Here is a 19856-nt window from a genome sequence, read left to right as displayed (position 1 = left end):
CAGTAACACAAAAGCTTAAACCTTTGGTTTTGTTTGTTTGTTTTTAATTAGAAAACATTTTATTGTGGTTATTTACACCCTTTCCTTGGTAAGTGTATAAATGTAAACATTTATTATAGATCTAGCTCTCTTATCTTACAACTCATACCCAGTTCAGAGTAAATGGCATTTTTAAGCATACAAGGAGTGAGGAAATTTAAGCTATATTCACAGAATATACATCTGCGTGCAGTACAGTCCACCAGCCCTAAGCTAGTGGTATAGACACTGTGCCATTGGCTCTACTTCTGCTTCTCATGTGTACACTGGAGTCTGTGATGTCGTCGGCGTGATCCTCGCTCTTCTTCTCCTTTAAGCTGTTGATGAACCTCAGGGTTATTTCATCCCACTCTTCGGGGAGCAGCATCAGCAGGAACCCAATGCAAATGATGATGGTGGCTCCCAGCCTCACCACGCTGAAGATCATTTTGTGCTTCAACAGATCCACAGCTGTGAAGGAGAAACAACCCCACCATCAGGAAAAAGACTGTGGCATCAGATCAGCCTGGCTTATCTCCATGACATGCATCTTAGATGGCCGCGCTATCTGCCATCCCCTAAAGTGACCAGATGGTGGTCACTGTAAAAGACTTTTCCTTGTATTTAACCTAAATCTCTCCTCTTGAAGCTTGAAGCCATTTCCCCTTGTTCCCCTGCACAAGTGTCTGTCCTTTTCTTTCCTGTAGCTTCCCTTTAGATACTGAAGGCTGCCATCAGGTGATGTCCTTATGCCACATGGATCATGGAAGGCAGTGAGCTGGAGGTGATGCCTCCCAGGCTTGGCCTGCCAGCTCCACAAGTGTAATAACAGCACATCTGAGCCGCTGCAGGGCTGACAATCACATCGTGCATCTGTGACCTAAATGCCCCTATAAATAGGTGTTTCTTTGTAAATGTGCCCAGATACCTGGAGTTGCAAGGCCAGGGGGGTGAAGGAGGAAATAAGAGAAGCAGAGACAGCAGCTGATGGACGAAGAAGGAAGGACTTTGGAGTAAAGCTCCATATATACAGGCTGCCCTCATCAGTCACCAGCTCTGGGGCTGCTGCCTGCCTCCCCTGTGCTCAGTATGGGCACAGCCACCAGGGAAAGGAAGACAAAAGAAATGGCTTTATCCAACCAAAAAACCCACCATCACCAAGGGCATGTGTGGGAGCCAAGCAACATGGAATCACTCCTGAAATACGTGGCAGCACATTCTGACCACTTAGACAAAATAAACCTGATTCTGCTGTCTGCATGCTGATGTGCTTATCTGCCAACAAACGAGCACAGGGCTTGTACCTGCATTCCCAGGGACGCTGAGCACTGTGCCAATGGAGATCAGAATGGGGTACGTAAGCACGACACCAACGTTAACCAGAATGTTGAAAGCTGGGAAAAACGGATAAAGTAACACATGATTATGCAGAAGAGCACTAGAATGAGACTCTCCTCCTCTGCTCTGACCCCAGAAGTGTGATGGGAACTCTATGAGAGTCATTAAGGTTGGAAAAGACCTCTAAGATAATCTAGTCCAGCCACCAACAGCGCCCACTGACCACGTCCCTCAGTATAAAGGGGCACTCATGCCATTAGCCTTTGAAGTCAGCTAAGGAGGCTGTACTTAGACCACGCTCTGGCTTCAACATTGAAGGGAATACATATGCTCAATGTGGATTTATGGGATGTTCTGGGTTTTTGTTTTGAATATAAGTAGTCCTGGACAGCAGAACTGGGTGGTAAATTATCACTGCTTTTTGTCAAATTGATGCTCACAGAGAAGCTGCCATTCAGCTTAGAGCAGCACCCAGGAATGGCAAGGGCTTATTCTCAGCACCTCAGCTGTCAGAGCCATTGTATTTTAGCATGGATGCATTGGTGGGCTGTGCACTGGCAACGACACCCTCTTTGTTTCCACTTAATATACTTGTAGAGGAGACAAACCTCTACTATTATGAAATAATTGAGGCTTTAGAAAAGGAAAGCGTGTTCTTATACCTGCAAATTAAAACACCCCTGGGCTGAATCCAACAGCTTTTCTGCCTAGTTAGAGAACAGCAATAGTGGTTCTGGAAGGAGTGTTAGGGAAGAGAGGAGGAGAGGAGAAGGCTGCAGGGAATAAAACAGCACCAGCCTTTGCAGACCCCCAAAAAGCTGTGCAACCTCTGCCCAAAGCCTGCAGCACCCCTAGAAATGTGTCTCACTTCAGTGGGTCTCCATATCAGTGCTGCATACCCTGCAGAGCCTGCCAGGAGCTGCTCGGCTCCATGCAGCCCTTTGAAATGCCATTTATAGCAACCAATCTGGGACAGAGGAAGTGAAATATCAATAACACCATTGTAGGAATGCAAAGATGAAAAGTGAACAATTAGTACGAGCGCTCCATGTTCATTCCCTTCTACTAATATTAGTGTTAAGGCCTCCAATGGAAAGTGTTAATCATTGTTCAAGGAGTACCAGTGTGCATGGAGGTCAGATTCCATATCCTGGAGAGCTTTGATGCTTAAGCAGGGGGAGGAAATGTCTGTGTCTGAGGCTTTGTACAGGGTGCAGAGGGAAGGGACAGAAAAATGAGCACCTGTTTGATAACATACCTAACCAGAGGCCAGCTACTCCACACAGGTAACCCCAGGGCACAGCAGAGAAGGGTGACCAGTACTCCACCTTCGTAAAATACAGTATGATTGGGGTAACAGAGATGAAAATTAAATTGAAGAAGCCCAAGGTGGAAACGAAGTGAGCAGCCTCCCCGAAGTTCGCACTGCCAAGAAACATTTTGAACAAAACCTGTGAAGGAAAGAGAAGGGTTTTAGACTTGTGGCTTGTGTGGAAAGCATCCTCATCAGCACAGCATCCTCTATGTTGAAGAGCATCAGTTCCAAGATGGACCCTTGGGGGGACAGCACTTATTACCAGCCTCCTGGTAGCTGGACACAGAACCACTGACCACAGCCCTCTGGCTGTGACCTTCCAGCCAATTCTTTATCCATCTAAATCCACCCAGCCTTCAAACCCATCTCACTCCCATTTAGAGATGAGGATGTGGTGTGGAACCACGTCACAAGTCCATGTGGACAACATATGATGCTTATCATAAAATGCCAAGAGGAGTATAACTCAGAACCCAAAGACATAGCAGTCCATGTAAGGGGAGTTACAGGAGTAAACACGGCCACCTTAGCCCAGCCTAGAAGGTGGGCTATTTCCAGGTCAGCCATGTCCCTCCCTTCTTCATCTCTCACCTCCAAGAGCCTCTACTTTTATCAAGCAGGAGTCAGAGCCCTGCTGTCACTAATACAGCAGGCAAACAGGGGCTCTGAGCCTGGCACGAGAGTAGAATACACAAGAGCTCTGCACTGCAGACCAGGGACGAGATGTCTGTCCCTGCAGAAGGGATGCGGTGCGGTCTGCTGTCAACCTCTCCTCCCTGCTGCATATGGCCAACTTGAAACAGAGTCAATGAATGGCAGTGGCAAGAAATGGTTAAAACATGACCCTCAACTCCTTGCAGCAGGATAACAACAGAGTTTTCATTAAGGGCTTGTAAAGCAAAGGCATTCTGAGTATTTGGCAGCTACAGGCTAATTAGTCTGGTAGTAAAATTTCTGACATTATGACACCGCCCGGTCACAGCATGAGTGGTAAATGAATCGAAGCATTTAATTCATGGGGACCCTCTCAGCACATTCACATTTGTAACATCTAATGCTAAAGAAATAAGAATATTAATAAACAGTGACGACCCACCTTATACAGTGCAGACGTAGAGGCTGATCCAACAGCATATGCCACCCCGATAATTGAATCACCCTGGAAACCATCTGCATATGCCATCATTACGATTCCTGTGATTGCCATTATTGCTGCCACTATCTGCACAGACAAAGCAAAGCAACGTGAAGCTCAGCACAGTTTCATTACACAGAAAGAGATTATCACTGTGGGGGGGGGGGCTTCAATGAGTGTCACTAGCTACGTTCTGACTTCAGCCCTCCCCGACTTCCCTTAAATAGGTGGTTATATACTGTTGGGAGAGGTGTAAAACATAATGGAAGTGTATGCACTGAGAGTGATATGGATCTACAGCATTGCAAACTCTCCTGAGAACTACTCATATAACATCCATCGTTACGCATTTTACAAGCTAAAGACCCACTTTAAAGATGTGACTCCAAAACTGAGAGATTTCTAAGATATTTTGCTATGCAAGAGGATGAATATTCATCAAAGCCACCACTTGGACCTGAAATGCAAACATTTTGATGGGAAACCTTCCAGGAGATCAGCCCAGGAGAATAACTCTTGTGCTGGGGAACAGCTGCACACAACTGGGAGCTGTATGTGTTTCCCAATGGTTGTGCCAGCTTTCTCAGACAGATGTGGTCAAGTGTCTTTGAGAAGCATTTACCTTCATGGTCAGGGTTTATAGGGTTGGGGTTTTTTTTTTTGCCTCATTTGAAAATCCCAGACAGAGCTCTTAAGAAACTCAAAGGAAAAAGAACATAAATATCTATCTACACAGTATGCGAAATCCTGGGTCCTGACTCCAGGGAGCTTCCTGAATGGGATCATTCCATGCTTTATTCTTTGCAAAACTCCTTCTCTCTACCTACCTGCCCTAAGCAAGTAAATTCAGTGTCTTCACCCCTTTTTTTTTGCTTTCAAAGACAATGGCTACCTAACTTCCATGGACTGCAGAGGGAAATGTTTCCTCAGACCTGGGGGAAATCACAGCTCAGTTTCTGAAAGATGGGTTTTTATATGGATTTGAAAGGTAGAATTAGTATAGCATTAAACACCTTGCCATGATAAAAAAAGATTGCTTGTGTACTAGAGCTCAGCAGAGAGCAGAAGACGCACAAATAATCTCTAATCTTGGCTGTTACGGAGTCATCAGCAGCTTGTGGGGCTCAGATGCTTTTCTCTTAATAGACACCCATATAAATCACACAGTGAGGAGGACAAGGAGGGCCCTCTCTGTCCATACAAACTAAAACAAATATGGTTATGCTCAACAGCACACCATGTTGCAGTCAGCTCCTGAGCAGCCCGCTTGGCAAGCAGGGCTTTCATAGAATCATAGAATGGCTTGGGCTAGAAGGGACCTCAAGGATCATGAAGCTCCAACCCCCCACCACAGGCAGGGCCACCAACCTCCACATTGATACCAGCCCAGGCTGCCCAGGGCCCCATCCAACCTGGCCTTGAACACTTCCAGGGATGGATGGGGCATCCACAGCCTCCTTGTCCCTGGGACAACTCCAGACCAACACCAACACAAGATGGGCACTGGGTTAGAAGTTCATTCTGGAAAACCTCACTTAGCTGCACATAAGAAATGTTTACTAGCAGATGAACTTGAGCTTCATGTGCTTCACACACACACAGGCAAAGATTTCTCCATAAAACCACCTGCCCTAGTACAGAGCAGCCCAACTTTCAGATCTCACAAAGGGTCTCCAAGAGTCCCAGAAACCAACTGTACCAAGCAGATATGAGTTATGCTGAGGCAATAAACACAAAACCTTCATAAAACAACTTCAACAGCACCACGTAGAAGAGCAAAGCCATGTCTCAGGGGGCACACAAGATGAGGACACGTGTAGATGTGTCCATGCATGGGTCATGATTGGGAATCAACAACCAACTCCCACGGTGAAGGCAAATCTCTGAGACTGCAGCTAAAATGTTAGCACTCCTAAATCCCAATGGTTGGAAGGGAAGCAAATCATCTCCCCAGCCTGATTACATCCAACTCTGAAAGAAAGTTGCCTAATTTAATCAACAATTTAGAAAGCCAAACACCTTTTCCCATGAAACAACCACAGCGATGGACAGATATGGGGCATCCTCTCATAAGACTTAAGATACATATGACCTGATATGGGAAAACAGAGAGAGCATCATTTCAACTTCATGTTCATGCTCTTCCTGCAAATCACACACCACTGCATTAGCACAGCTGACCTCATGTTGTTTGCTTTAGAAACCTGAGCACACATCCTGCAGACAAGCAGCAGCAAGGTCGCAGCCAGGCAAGGCTGGTTGCTGCAGCTGACAGCTCGTTTAACAAGGCTTTTAATTAGTGGAAGAAGGGAGTAACTTTCTCTCAGAGCCTATGTAAGGAATGAAATAAGCCTGCCTTTTTCCTGGGAGACAGCTGGGCCAACTAACACTAATACACAACTAGTTAAGAACAATTGCTTTTCTATATGGAGCATATGGCAAAATAGGGGGTTGTAGTAAGGAAATCTGAGTCTACACTCCAGCCAACCTACCCAATAAACATCAATTCAGGTGCCAACTTCACAGAAGAAATACAACCGTGGGCTCAGACTTCGAATGTTTAACACCTGGCTACATCTAAGCATCATAAACCCACAGAGCTATTCAAAGATGAGAAGTCATTCACATATTTATGCTTGCTCTGAGCCACAGCTGTCCAGCCTTCCACAAATCCCTATGTAACATGGACACAGTGTGCATCTTATTAATCTGTAAGGCATTCATAAGTGTCCAGGCAAACCAGGTTATGGCATAAGTAGGGCCTGTGTGATGTCCCTTGCACAGATACTCACTGTGGCTAAGGGTTTCCCTGCACTGAAACTCTGAATTCTTGCTCTTCCATAAGTAAATAGATACATGTTTATTGCTGTGTATATCAGTTTCATAGAAATATTCTTTCTCCAGTGTGTGTGTTATCATAGAATCATAGAATGGCCTGGGTTGCGAAGGCCCACAGCGCTCATCCAGCTCCAACCCCCTGCTGTGTGCAGGGTCACCAACCAGCAGCCCAGGCTGCCCAGAGCCACATCCAGCCTGGCCTTGAATGCCTGCAGGGACGGGGCATCCACAGCCTCCTTGGGCAACCTGTTCCAGTGCGTCACCACCCCCTGGGTGAGAAACCTCCTCTTATAATATCTAATCTAAACCTTCCCTGTCTCAGTTTTACTCTCTCTGGTTGTCACAAGCTCCTTTAGCATCACTGCAAAGCACAAGTAACTGCAAGTAACTCAAATACCAACTCAAATACTCATTGTGTGGAGCCTTCCTGCAGCTATTTGATGCATCCCCACCCAAATCTATGCTACGCCATATAAGCAGCCATCACACCATACTTGTCCTTACGCAGCCCACCTGAAATCCTGCCTGCAGCTGCATCCCACCCCCATGCACTGCAGATTTGCACCACATCTCCCAAGCTCTGACAGAACAAGTAGCTGAGCTCTGAAATGCTGGCTGGGCTCCAGGCTGCTGTGTGCTTCTGCACGGGGTATGCAATTACCCCTTTTCTTTCCATCCCCTTCATGTCCAAATAACCAAATCACGCCTGCTGTCTGAGATGCATTCATATTACCAGAGGCTGAGTCCACGCTGCTTTGCTGTGTTTTAGTTCTCATACACTCTCCTGTGTGGTTATTAACATCATTAAGTGTTACTCTAGCAGGAGGGCTGCTGGAAAACACTGCTAATTACCCTTCCAGCACAGTGCATTCAGAATCTGCCACTTAGCAGCAAAAGCAGCTTCTTTCATGTGCAGGATTTGCTGTTGGCTTCCTCTGCCAGCTCCTTCTTGTACAAACCTCACTGTTTTTTACAGCATTAACACTAATGCATATTTATAGCGACTTTGTATCAGTCAGTGAAAAACAGCTAATAACAGAATAGCTTCAGTATTTATCTTTTTTTTACCTGCTTCCTTTACAAAAGTGGGCTACAGAAATGCAGTAACTGTGTTTGCTCTTCCACTCAGTATCACCTTGTACAAGTGAGGAGTAACAGCAGGAAGCTGAGCTGATCAAGGGACTGAGGGGGGAAAACAGCCTCAGAAGTCACTGCTCCTGTTAATTGCTGTGCAGAAGAACTGAGGATTTCAAACCCTGCCATCAGCATGATGGGGGTAGGGCACGCTCAGATAGCTGAGATTTTATGTTTTTAATTATATATGAAATAGATATACAGATGTCTGGCTTTAGCACTGCAAGGTGAGCTGTCCATGCCTTTACCTTCACAACATGGACCTTTTGCTCAACCCATCCAGCAACAACCCTTATCCAAAGGAGAGGTTCTCATGGGACAACAAGTGGCTGCCCAATGCTTCGTGTTATTACAGACTGCCTAGGCAGTCTTCTATTCTATGGACTCTCCTGGTCCAAGGCACAAGGAAGAAAACTGCTTTGGTTAGAACCTAAGCATTTATCACAAGGTTTAAAATCAAATTAACTGACTGTACTCAGCCCTGTAACCCCACTGAGCCTGACACCTGTAACTGATCTTCAGCCTCACGTTTGGACCACAAAGCTAAATGAGAATGGTTTCATGGTGAATACATACCATGATGTGGTATGTACGTACCATAACGCAGCAGGACTATGGTAGTGCAATAGCTTATGGTTTGAGTTAAGCACGAAAACAAGAGAGGTGAAAATCAGGCATGCCATTACCCTCGCTCCCATGAACCTGTCTTTCAGCACAATCCAAGAAAGCAAGAAGACAAAAGCTTTGTTACAACAGAACAGAGCAGAGACGTCTGTGGCTGTCAGCTTCTTTAAAGCCAGTAAATACAAGTAGTTAGTCAAAGTCCACAGAATAGAAAAGGGAGCAGTCCTTTTAAGAAAGAGTTTCAGCGTCAGACCATCTTCACCAAAAATCCGACTGCATTCCCTAAGAAAAGAAAAGAGAGTTTAAAGCTCAGCCAGGATTCTGCTTAGCGTTCGCTCCAGCACAACAAACATTCATTAGACTTTTATCACACTCAATTAAGTGCTTTTCTTAACTACTCTGCACGCCCCTAAGAAAGCACTGTTGAATTCACATAGAGAAAATAACCGACATTTTTTCTCAAAACAGCAGTTTCACAAATAGAAAAGAAGTAGCTTACCTGGAATAATCACACTCTATGCAACAATAATCCCAGAGGTATCATAATAATCCCACACGTAAATGAAGGTCATCTATAAAACACTGACAGCTCTCAGCTTCTGCCTTCAAGGCCATGAAAAGGGTGATTAAAACTGCACTTTTTCTCTGTAGCATGACAACTGTTCTCTCGCTTTGCTCTGATACCTGTTTTTTATTTCTATTGAAGTATATTCTAGTGCATGGCCAAATGAGCTGGGATGTGCACCGAGCTGATGATGCTCAGGCTGGCAGTTCTGCCAATCCTCTCTTTCAGAACGGATGAGCTGAACACTCTTCAGAAGTCATCCTGTTTCTATGGAACGTTATACACTGAAAGAGAACAGCTCGTGTTGGGTATCATTTATTACTTGCTTTGTACCTCATTTATCTGAGGTAAACTGAGGCAAACAAATACATGTTTCAGTTTGAATGCAGGCTGTTGCACCACTGCTTTCAACAGGAGTTAAATGTGATGAATTTCCTTGTCTGGGAATGGCCTTGCTGGCAGCAGAAACTTGAGTGCTTGTTGGCTTGCAGATACAGCAGCTGACACTTAAAAGATGTTTTTTCCTCCCCGTGAGACACAGTGGATGCAGAGATGATGCAGAAGTGAGGCTCAGACTGTGCCTCACTTCAGGCAGGTGTTGCTGACCTGGATGCACTAAACCTGTGTTAGCATTACGAGATGCCAGAGCTGGTCTGCCCTGTCTTGTCAAGAACAGATCTGAACTGTGAACTATTAGACCTGAGTGGATCCTGACATCCAAACCAGTGGGAATTCTGCTGTCCATTGAGATGCACGATTGTATTGTTACATGGTTCTAAATCCAACCTGTCTCAGACACTGTCAGAATCTGTCTTAGAGGGAACAAGCTTGTGCTATATTAAAATGAGAGAGATTGCTTGGGCTGCTCACAATAATGCAGGGCACGATTAAGTATCCCAGTGCTGTGCCAATAGCATACAAACAGCAAAATCATCCAAGTGCATCACCGTGTCAAAGACTGCAAGGCTGCAGGAAAAGCTCTCTTCCAATGTGCAATGGAAAATCATGGCCCGTCACCCCTATGCCTGGCAATGTAAGGCACTGAGAGCAGGCAGATAAAACAGAGCAGCAGCACAGCTGGAGAACAGCTGGACCTGACAGATGCAGGAGACATTGGGAATAGACCCAGCACTTCTGCCCATCTATCCACTGGGAGGGGAGGGGGTTTCCAAAGCTAAAATGGGGAAATGCCAGATCCATAGAATCATAGAAACGTTTGGGTTGGAAGGGACCTTTAAGACCATCCAGTTCCAACCCTCTGCTATAGGCAGGGACTCCTCCCTCTAGAGCAGGTTGCTCATAGCCCCATCCAGCCTGGCCTTGAAAAATGAATGGGTCAGGCTTAGTTGTCTTATAGATCCCCAGGATGTTTGCACCCAGACAAACACAGAGCAGTCAGGTCCAAAGCAGTCAGGAGTTCATGGAAGGAGGAAACCTCAGCAAGATTTGTGTTGTTCTGGGATGGGCTTTAAAGGCTGGACATAGTCTGGGAGGGACCACCAAAAATGTCACTTATCTCTGAGTTCCCAGAAACAGTGTGAGGGGTGTAGACAGGTTCACAACTAGCAAAAGAAATCTGAAAGTTTGGCTTCACATTCCCCATACAACAGACTGTTTAAGTACATGGAAGAGCCCTCATCACACACAGGAGGAGACAAGGACCGGGCACAACAGAGGCCAGTGCTTCATCATCTCTCAGTTAAAAAGGGGGGGGGGGGGGGGTAAAAGAAGAAAAAGATTGTGACAGGGTTGTACTGAGCAAGAGAGAGACCTGCTGAATTCAGTTCTACCACTACTCCGTGTTCGTGATGAAAAATGCTCAGTGAGTGAGGAGCTAAGAAGCATTCTCTTTCCAGCCTTGTAGAATGATTGCCTCGGGCTCTGTGAGGGCTGGTTGCTCAGTAGTTAACTCAGCCTCTTTGGCATGCAACTAAAATTAAACCTGCAGAAGTCACTGGGACATGACAGTGATTAAAACCCTGTGCTCAGGGGAGAGCTGCGTGGATTCACACTGATACAGATATCTGGAGGCTGTTGACTTACAGACAGAGACATATCTAAGGGCAGCTGACCCTGAAACTACGACACAAACTATTTCCAAATGCACAAGAAGTCTATTTAAAACCTGCCCTCTAACACAAATAGTTCCTTTTATTTACAGGTAGCCCTCAGCTCTGGGCAATGTGCCACACTCTCAGGAATTGCAGCACCTCAGGCAGTCATGGAGCTTTACCTCTGGGTCGTACTACACAGCCTGCATCCCTCTCAGTTATTTGGATGCCAGAATTCTGTTTCCCTGCAGAAGAATAGGTTTGCTCACCCCTGACACACAGCAGCCTCTGGAGCGTAATGCAGCAGCTGGTTTTAAAACAGCTTAACAGAAAAGCAGCTCACAGACACTACCTGGGGTAACATGGCGACTGTAATGCTCACATCTTGTTGTCCTTCTTGCAAGACAACCAGCTCTTCACAACATGTTCATCTTTCCTTAAGCACACACCTACCAACGCTGTACCCAGCCAGTGCCCTAAGGTTGCAGAGCACCTGCTGCTATATAGTATGGGAGTACTCTGACAGAGAGCTGCTGAATGCTACAGTGCTTGTCCTTGAGGAGCCCAGCCAGCAGGCAGGGAGGCACAATTTTCTGACATTGGAAATAGAGAATTACAGAATTGTTTGAGTTGGAAGGTACCCTTAAAGCCTCCCTGCAATGGACAGGGATACCCACAGCTCTGTCAGGTGCTCAGAGCCCAACTCCTGACTCTGGCTGTCTGCAGGGATAGGGAACACACCACCTCTTTGGGCAACCTGTTTGAGTGCTTCACCACCCTTATCTTAAAAAGCTTTTTTATCTTAGACCCAGTCTAACTCTCTCCTCTTTGAGTTAGAAACCATTTCCCCTCATCCTACCACAACAGATCCTCCTAAAGAGTCTGACAGGTCAGTAGTTCCACCTAACCCAAGTCGTAACTCTAAAAGGACCCTACCACCACATCTGCAGAGTGCTTAAGCATCTGCTATCAGCAGGGTTGGATTTCCTTTTGCAGAGCTTACCGAGCTTTGGAACATTTAGTTCATAGCTATTGCAATGACTCGCATTTCAAGGTCTTTATCACATGGAACTGTTGTCTGCAGTACCGGGAAGATACAAAGAGCTGTGCCTTCCACCTCCAAACAACTGAGATACTTTAGTGAAACCCAGCAGGGAGGTAATAAGTGAGAGTTAGTTTCTGAGACCACAAAATTTAATCTCTAAGGTAAAGTGTGAAAGGTAAGAAATACACAATTGACAGCCTTAAGAAAGCCAATGTGAAGTTGAAGACCGAGACTTTTTATCCTTCCAGGTGGAATTTAATTTTTTAAGCGATAAAAAGCAGCAATAGCTCTACACAGCTTTACCAGCCTGGGGCAGCTCCCTGCCAGTCACTGCCATCATCACTGGTCTCTGCCAAGATATCATCAATGCTGTTTGCTCTGATCCACAGGGACTGTCTGCGGGACAAGATGTCATTTGTCTTTAAAGCCTGTCGTGAGGGACTACATCCTCCAGAAACACAATCTCTTCTAGACCTGAGGCAGGCCTGGAACCATAATACAACAGGCTTTACTGAAAGGAATTACTCCACTGTAATAAAACCATCAAACAAAGCAACAAGAAACCTTAGAAAGAGCTATTAAAAAATTAACAATAACAGTATCAAGAACACAAAACAAGCTGTTAACTGAGCAGCTGACGAGCCTGGAAATTAACCCTGCTGTGGGAAGGAGGCTGGTTTATGTGACCTCCAAATATCCCTTCCAAATTTCTATAACTCTGAATTTAAAAACTCTGGATGATGCTTTTCAATTAAGTCATCAGAAAACCAAGCACTCATCCTGGAGACATTTCAGTTCCCAGATCCCAGAACAAAGAGCTCATCCAGCTGTAATGCAGCATGGACCGAGCAGGCTGGTGCCCATGACAAAGTCAGTACTTGCCAGCATTCACCTCCCTGGGCTCTGAATTCTCAATACATCTGGACTAGGAAACACTGCATTTATTATTACTTTACCCCATACCCAGAAGCAAAGCTGACACTGTTGATGTTCTCACCGATACTCCAGAAAGAATCTGAATGGAGGCATCATTAACAATCAAAGCACTGGGTTTTCAGAGAAGCAGCTAATTAAATGCAACCGTTCCATCTCAGTCACTCTGATTTGACAGAAATGATCAATTTAGGGCCAAATTATATCTCAGATCATGGAAAAAGCAGCTGAGGGAGGACTCTGGCCCTGCTACACTCCAGCCCTGATGGTCACAAGTCGAATTCTTCATGTTCTTGGTGACAGATGTGCTGAACCCTCCATCAAAGGGAACAAGGTGTGGGCCACACGCTGTAAATATCAGGCAGAACAGATTACTCTGCTGCAGTCAGTAATACTGTTTTTGAAGCAGTTCTACACTGGAGTAACAGAATGGGGTCCCACATCAAAATTACCCTGCCAATACCCTTCCTTCACAGACAAGGTCTGTTATACTGTGACAAGCTGAATTTATCTCCATTCTTTAAAACAGCTTCTATTTCACTGTTGGATGAGTAAAATAATGGAAGTGGAGGAGGGATAGTCAAATTAATTGCCTCAGAAAGTAGTAATTCCAAGCTATCAGACGAGGCTTTAAGTACCAGCCAGGGTGAAACCGAGCCAGTCTGGTCCTTCTACAATCTTGGTGGTTGGACAGAATGACTTCTTTGAGTCCCCCCTCCAATCTTGAGGCTGGGAGCTCATGTGCAAGTTGCAGCCACATCGTATGTGGAAAGCCTGGAGTCAGAGTTGTTCTCCCCAGGCCCTTTAAAGAGAGAACAGTTGTTTCCATACTGAGCTTTATAGAACTACAAAACCTTCTTTAAACATCCCCTTGCCAGCACAACAGCCACCCAGCTATGCCAACTTGTTCCTCAGAGTTACAGGCAGAGGAGAGCCAAGAGCCTACCCCATGCAAAAGAGCAGAAAAGGCTCCAGAGGTGCTCATCCTCCCAGCTGTGATCCAGCAAGAGGAGGAGAAAAAGACAATTTTCATGCTGCAAAACAGCATAGCGAGCAAACTATCTCCTCACCTTGGAGCATCTTTTATTTTCTACAGCTATGAGCTGTTTTGATTGCACCTTACGCTACCATTCTGTCAGGAGAGATTAACAGTCATTGGAAAACTGATCGAGGCAAGAACACAAAATATAGAGACAGCGAGATTATAAGCAAATAACGAACCTTTTCAACTCAGTGAAAAAAAACAACCCTGTAACGACTAATTATCCATTTATTCAAGCATATGTCACTCATCTGTTAGCCTTTAAAAGATTATTTATGAATGAGATTCTCTGCAGCATGACCTTCGTCCTGTCTTCTGACACCACGGGTCAAACTGAGAAGTGCAGTGATTTCAGTCCACAGTAATCAGGCTGCTTAAAGTGATATTGCCACAATAAAGCCTACCTGAATTTTTTGATTGGAGACTGCTTCTCCTGTGCGGTTGCAAGGTGCCCGGAATAATAAATAGGAAATACCATAATGTTCCAGTTTGTTGAGAACCAAGTCATGAAAAAAGGACAGTCAAATGTCTCATATGTGATTTTGACAAACTGCGTTGTCCCAACCCAGGAGGAAGAGACGGATAAAATGATCAGAAATCTCCAAATAAGCTTAAGAAACGTGGATGTGCAAGACTGGCATCGGGTCTGTCCCTCGGCTTCTTGGCTGCTGCTCTCCGTGTGCGTTTGCGTTCCTTCTTCTCCTGGATAAAAATGATACAGAAAAAAGAGTTGCACACATCATTAATGCGTTCAAAGCAGCTCTTAGCAAAATCTTGCTTTGTGATCCAGACTCAAACCACTCCGTGCCTTCTCTCTTTTAGTTCCTGCACGTCCCACAAACCCCACTCAGAAATACTTCAATGATACTACCTTCAAGAGAACAGGAACAAAAGATGATCACAATAGAGGCCTGAGGTAACAGCATCGTGGTTAAGCTGTCTGCTTTATCAGCCCTTCTTCCCTTCTGCCAGCCAAATCTCCAGAACACAGCTAAATCTTTAGGAACCAACTACATTATGAAGTCAATTACTCTGCATGTTTGCAGCTATAAAAGCTATCTGAGCCTACACATCTAGAGCCAGAAACAAGCTCTTATTATTGAAAATTTTAACTCAAAAAATCACTGTTTTATTCGTGAGGTGAGGAGTAAACAGTCTGGTGGTTTGATGTTCCAAAGCGGAGACGGGGATTATTTCAGTCAAGTCTGTCTATTTACACTTTTGAAGTTAAAAAAGGAAAGTGAACAAAACTGAAGCTGGAAATAAACCTCTCATGATAAGCAAGTAGGAATCAGAAAGTCGTCGCGTTCCATTTCCATATAGTACTTTCCAGACCTAATTTGAGGATCACTGGAACCAGCATTGCAGAGCACTGAATCCCATTGACTGATGACTGGCTCACCAGATTTACTGATCAGAGATGCAGCCCATGAACCCGAATGTAATTTCACAGATCCCAGCTGAAAACAACAGCTCGGACTGCAGCAACAACCCTCTGGCTTCATCTGTACCCATGAGCTCATGCAGCACCGATGAGCTCCATCATTTACCACGTTAGAACGTATCACATAGTTTGACACAAGGAACAGGAGTTCCTTCTGAAAACCATGACCTGCAGCTATTCTCAATTAATTCTCAAGAGTGTAAGAAACTACAAAGCTGCTGATGCTAAGGGGAGCTACAGATCTACTGCAGTGAGAGCACCCACACACTCCTATGTTCAACCTAAACTCAGTTCTGACTTTCCTTCCATACTACTGTTTCTGTTACAGCTATAAGGAGATCTCAAAGCAAGGTTTTGAGTTATTAAATTAGACCAACGTGATCTTCTAGAACAGATTCATCATAACAGAGAGTAAATTTGCAGTCACGAATTTACCTAACCAGGACAAGAAGTTTTTTGTAATTGCCAACATATGGTGTATTTTTCCCCCTAAAAATAACAAGTATTTAGTACTGCTCCCTTGTTTAGTGATGAATCAAGAAGTGAAACAGAACTACAGGCTCATTTAAAACATAGAGAAGATAATCAGACAGGACACTGAATAGAAAGGCACCGCTGTAGCATTATCTTCAGCTACTGAGAGAATACAGGTGTTTTTATAGCACTAATAATGACGGTTGTCTTCTATTAAAAAGTAAATTACAGTTTATTTGCAAGTTAAAATGGTTCAGAAAGAACATATTTCATAACATCCGCTTATGGGTTTTCCTGCTAAGCAAAACTACCACACAATTAGTCCTTCTTCAGCTAACAGTGAAAGCAATCACACAATGATGGAACACTAAAGCACCTTTATCCACACACTACATTTTCCAATTACCAAATAACGCTGTAATTGCTGTTACAATGCATGACACTATCATTAGCATTTGACTTGGTTGTTACAGCACCGAATGTTGGGGAATGGCACAGAAATAGACACTTTTTACAACTTCCTAGCTTGATTTAAAAGACCTGTGTGAGATTTAGCCTAATTAAACGTACTGTAGGGAGTTTTTGTAAGCGCTTAATTGACGGGATTCATCCCCTGTAATGTAGTTAGCAATTGTTTTTCAGGCTAAAAATGTTGTCTAGGCTCTCTCTATACTTGGTGAGAATAAACAGGCATGTTGAGAAGGTGGCTGATCTCATCCCCATGTACTAAAGAGAGGTGAGATGCATGACCCAATGGAGGCCCTTATCTCACCTTAGACTAAATACCTACATTTAAAGTGAAATCCCCAGGCAAAGTGGCACAGTAGCTTGACAATTGCTTCTGAAATGCATGAGATGTGCGCACTGAAAACTTGGTCCCTTGATCCAAAAGGGAGAGATAAGAAATATCTTCAAAAGAATCACGTGGCTTGAACTCCAAGAGGGTAGGGACATATGGAAAGCAGACACACAAATCGCAGTAAATATGTTGGAGGACTTCCAAGTGATGAAGTTAGGCCTGAACTGAGCTAGAAAGTAGAATCTGAGGCCATGATACTGAATGCTATGCTGAGAAGAAAATAAATTCATGAGCCAAAGTGGTGGGCAGATAGCATTTACAATTAGCAAGGCCATAGAAATCCTTGGTGACTTACTTCAGCTTGAAACTAACCAACTGACTTAACCCGTCAAGAGCGTGGAAGCAATCTGAGAACTCAATAAGGATGAAAAGAGAGGGAAAGAATGCAGATGGCACCACAGGTGACACATGCAGATGACACTGGTCAATGGCAAATTGTGCTGAAAGTCAAGGAGCAGAAATATCCTTGCATGCTCGTTTTGTCTGTCAGTACTGTAACTTTTGTATGTGATATCTCCATAACAAGAGGAACCATCTTTTGCTTTTGTTTTCAAAAGAATCAGATGAATAAAATTAAAACCTACAGTTTTTCTTCTGAACTCTTAAGCGTTTCATAACTACATCCTAGAAAATGATATTCTTTATATTTGTTCACAAGCAAATATGAAGTTATTCATCATGAAATCTGCAGAAAATGAGAACAGATGATTAGTTCTCCAGTATCTTGGGTAAGATCTTCACTGCAAGATGCTGTGACATCCACTCCTTGCTGCAGTCATCACCTTTAATGTCCTTCTGAGGGTTTCCATCAAAAGAGTACAAGATTTCTCTGTTTTCCATCCAACTCGAGGCAGAAAATGGCTGACTCTTGCTGTCATCTGTGATGAAGTGACAAGATAAAGATTCATCTCCCACAGTTCCAGTGTGCAAGGGAGATCCAACCTGCTCTTCCTCTCCTTTTTGCTCACAGTACCTACATATACTGTTGTCCAAAGTATTTGGGACAGTTTAATTATTTCAGTCATTTAGCCACTCTTTCCTCAGCAGTACAGTTCAGCACAGTCAAAGGTCTCTGGCTGAATACTGCAACTGCTCTCATCCCACCCCTGCTGATGACAGATGGACACGATGGTGAAGAAGCCAGCATTCGCCATACCAACAGTTCGATGATCTAAACTGTGATGGTCTTTCCTAGATATCCTTCCACTTGTCTCACCTTCTCTTCTTCTCTTCTTCTTCATCAGACTGTCCATGGTACAAGCTGGGATTGTCATTGTCTTTGAGAAGGTAAATGGTTTTAAGGCTCCTGGTCTCTGGCCAGGCTGAAGCTGAGGAAACACAACCACCTCTTAAGACTAGCTGGTACGCTAACGTTAATCATCCTTTCAACATCTTCTGTGCCAACAGGATTTCTCGGATAACACGTTCTATGTTCCTACCAAGGCCCAGCACTTCCTCTCCCATCCTTGCTTCCTTCTTGCCTAACCCCAGTCCGCACACATGTACAGGAAGGACTTTCACAAGGCCATGCAGTTTGCAGCACCGAAACCCAACGTCAGCACGTTCGGACTCTGCACCGTCTTTCCAAATATCAGACAGGAGAGGCCTTTTGCAGGCATGCTGTGACACCGGCAATGCGGTCCATTATGCCTACCTGATCTGCTCTGCCTCTCGACTCTGCTGTGCCGACAGATTCCCGAGGGACTTCGATTCTGCAGCTCAAGAATGGGAGCAGCAGAATCTTCAGCCACAGATAGAGGGGAGAGCTGCCTAGTCATGCCTCTGTGTCTGCTGGGGCAGTTGCCTCCTGGCTTGCATTGGATGACAGATGATCGTGAGGCACCTGAGAAGAAAGAGTTTGCATCAGTTTGGCTGTAAACTTCCTGGAGGAAAGTGGGGCTTTCAAACACTGTCAGCAAAATGCATACAAATGAGTCAGTGGGAGAAAGGAAGCACATGGCAAAAAATCAAGGTCTCAGCTGTAGTCAGAACAAAGTAAATAAGTAAGTAAGTAAATACTTAACTCTCTCCCCCCTTTAGATAAATGCTGCTGTATGAAAACCACTTTCCCCTGAAGAAATGAGAGCCTTATACTGCAGCATACTCTCAGCCATGCAGGTCCATCCACAGGCTCTGAACAGTCTAAGGAATTAGTACTCACGTGGGCCCCTCCTGAGCACTGACACTGAATCAGGCCAAAGGAGTGGTCACCATTCCCCATAGGATAGAAAGAAGGGCTGAGGAATGACTGGGGTTGGTGCTGAGAGACTCTCAAGGTGAGAGCTTCCCCTTCCATCCTTCAGAATCACTCTTGTAGACTCTTGCATCAGATGAAGCCTTGGTCACTGATGGGTCTTTAGGATGTAGGCATTTGTTAACTTTCAGAAGAGGTCAGTTTGAAGGCTTTGGGTGCACCATGTCAGAATCTCCACATCTTCATGCATGTTACTTTTTCTTCTGCTATGACATGCAGCCACCTCCAAGACGCTGCATATCAGAGCGAGACTTTACAAAGGCACAAGGCAGTGGACGAGCCCCAGGTGCCAGAAACACCAACAACACCAAATGAGAAGTTTGCTGGTGAGAAGGATACAGCAACAAGTAAGTGCTTGAAGGACTGGACTAAGAACCAGAAAGAAACAGAGCGTAGTGCAGTGCTGGAATCTGGTCATCTTCAATACTCCCGAACATACAGAAGGTGTCTGCTGAAGAGGTCAGCACGTGAGCAGAGTTATCTTCTGAGTCAGTAAGCCAAGTTGACAGGTCGTTTTTGATAAGCATGTGTGATCATGGTCTGTTGAGATCACCCACCTCTTCTTTTGCACCTGCAATTCCGGTCGGTGACCATTTCACCCAGACAGAAGTTGCATATACTCAGAGCAGCCACTGACTCTGCCATGATTTGGAGGCTTTAATACAACAAACACTTGCCTTGCACTGAAAAGTACAGGAAAACTGCCATAAAACACCTGTGTAAGGTGCAAAGTATGCAACAAATACAGCAACAACCTCTTAGAAGGCAACACTCTTCATTACAGCAT

At 44.7% G+C, this 19856-nt stretch overlaps 1 protein-coding gene across 4 annotated transcripts in view; it reads right to left on the bottom strand.

Annotated features, from left to right (window-relative positions):
- Nucleotides 1-27: 27 nt before the first annotated feature.
- Nucleotides 28-19856, bottom strand: part of SLC35F4 (solute carrier family 35 member F4) — a 92901-nt gene continuing 73072 nt past the window's right edge. For 2 of the 4 annotated variants that reach the window (XM_032445046.2, XM_032445047.2), the window contains exons 2-8: nucleotides 18470-18658; nucleotides 14443-14740; nucleotides 8465-8684; nucleotides 3768-3893; nucleotides 2615-2807; nucleotides 1323-1412; nucleotides 28-489 (exon numbers count right to left, since the gene is read on the bottom strand). In XM_032445046.2, coding sequence (XP_032300937.1) covers nucleotides 248-489; nucleotides 1323-1412; nucleotides 2615-2807; nucleotides 3768-3893; nucleotides 8465-8684; nucleotides 14443-14740; nucleotides 18470-18658 — 1358 coding nt within the window. In that variant the 3' untranslated portion in view covers nucleotides 28-247. The remainder of the gene's footprint in view (nucleotides 490-1322; nucleotides 1413-2614; nucleotides 2808-3767; nucleotides 3894-8464; nucleotides 8685-14442; nucleotides 14741-18469; nucleotides 18659-19856) is intronic. The other 2 variants (XM_032445048.2, XM_015865883.3) reach the window with 1 other exon arrangement.

This window comes from Coturnix japonica, chromosome 5 (assembly GCF_054131305.1).
Source record: "Coturnix japonica strain WE chromosome 5, WE-NBRP24, whole genome shotgun sequence".
Taxonomy (NCBI): Eukaryota; Metazoa; Chordata; class Aves; order Galliformes; family Phasianidae; genus Coturnix; species Coturnix japonica.
This window is presented reverse-complemented; position numbering and strand designations above follow the sequence as displayed.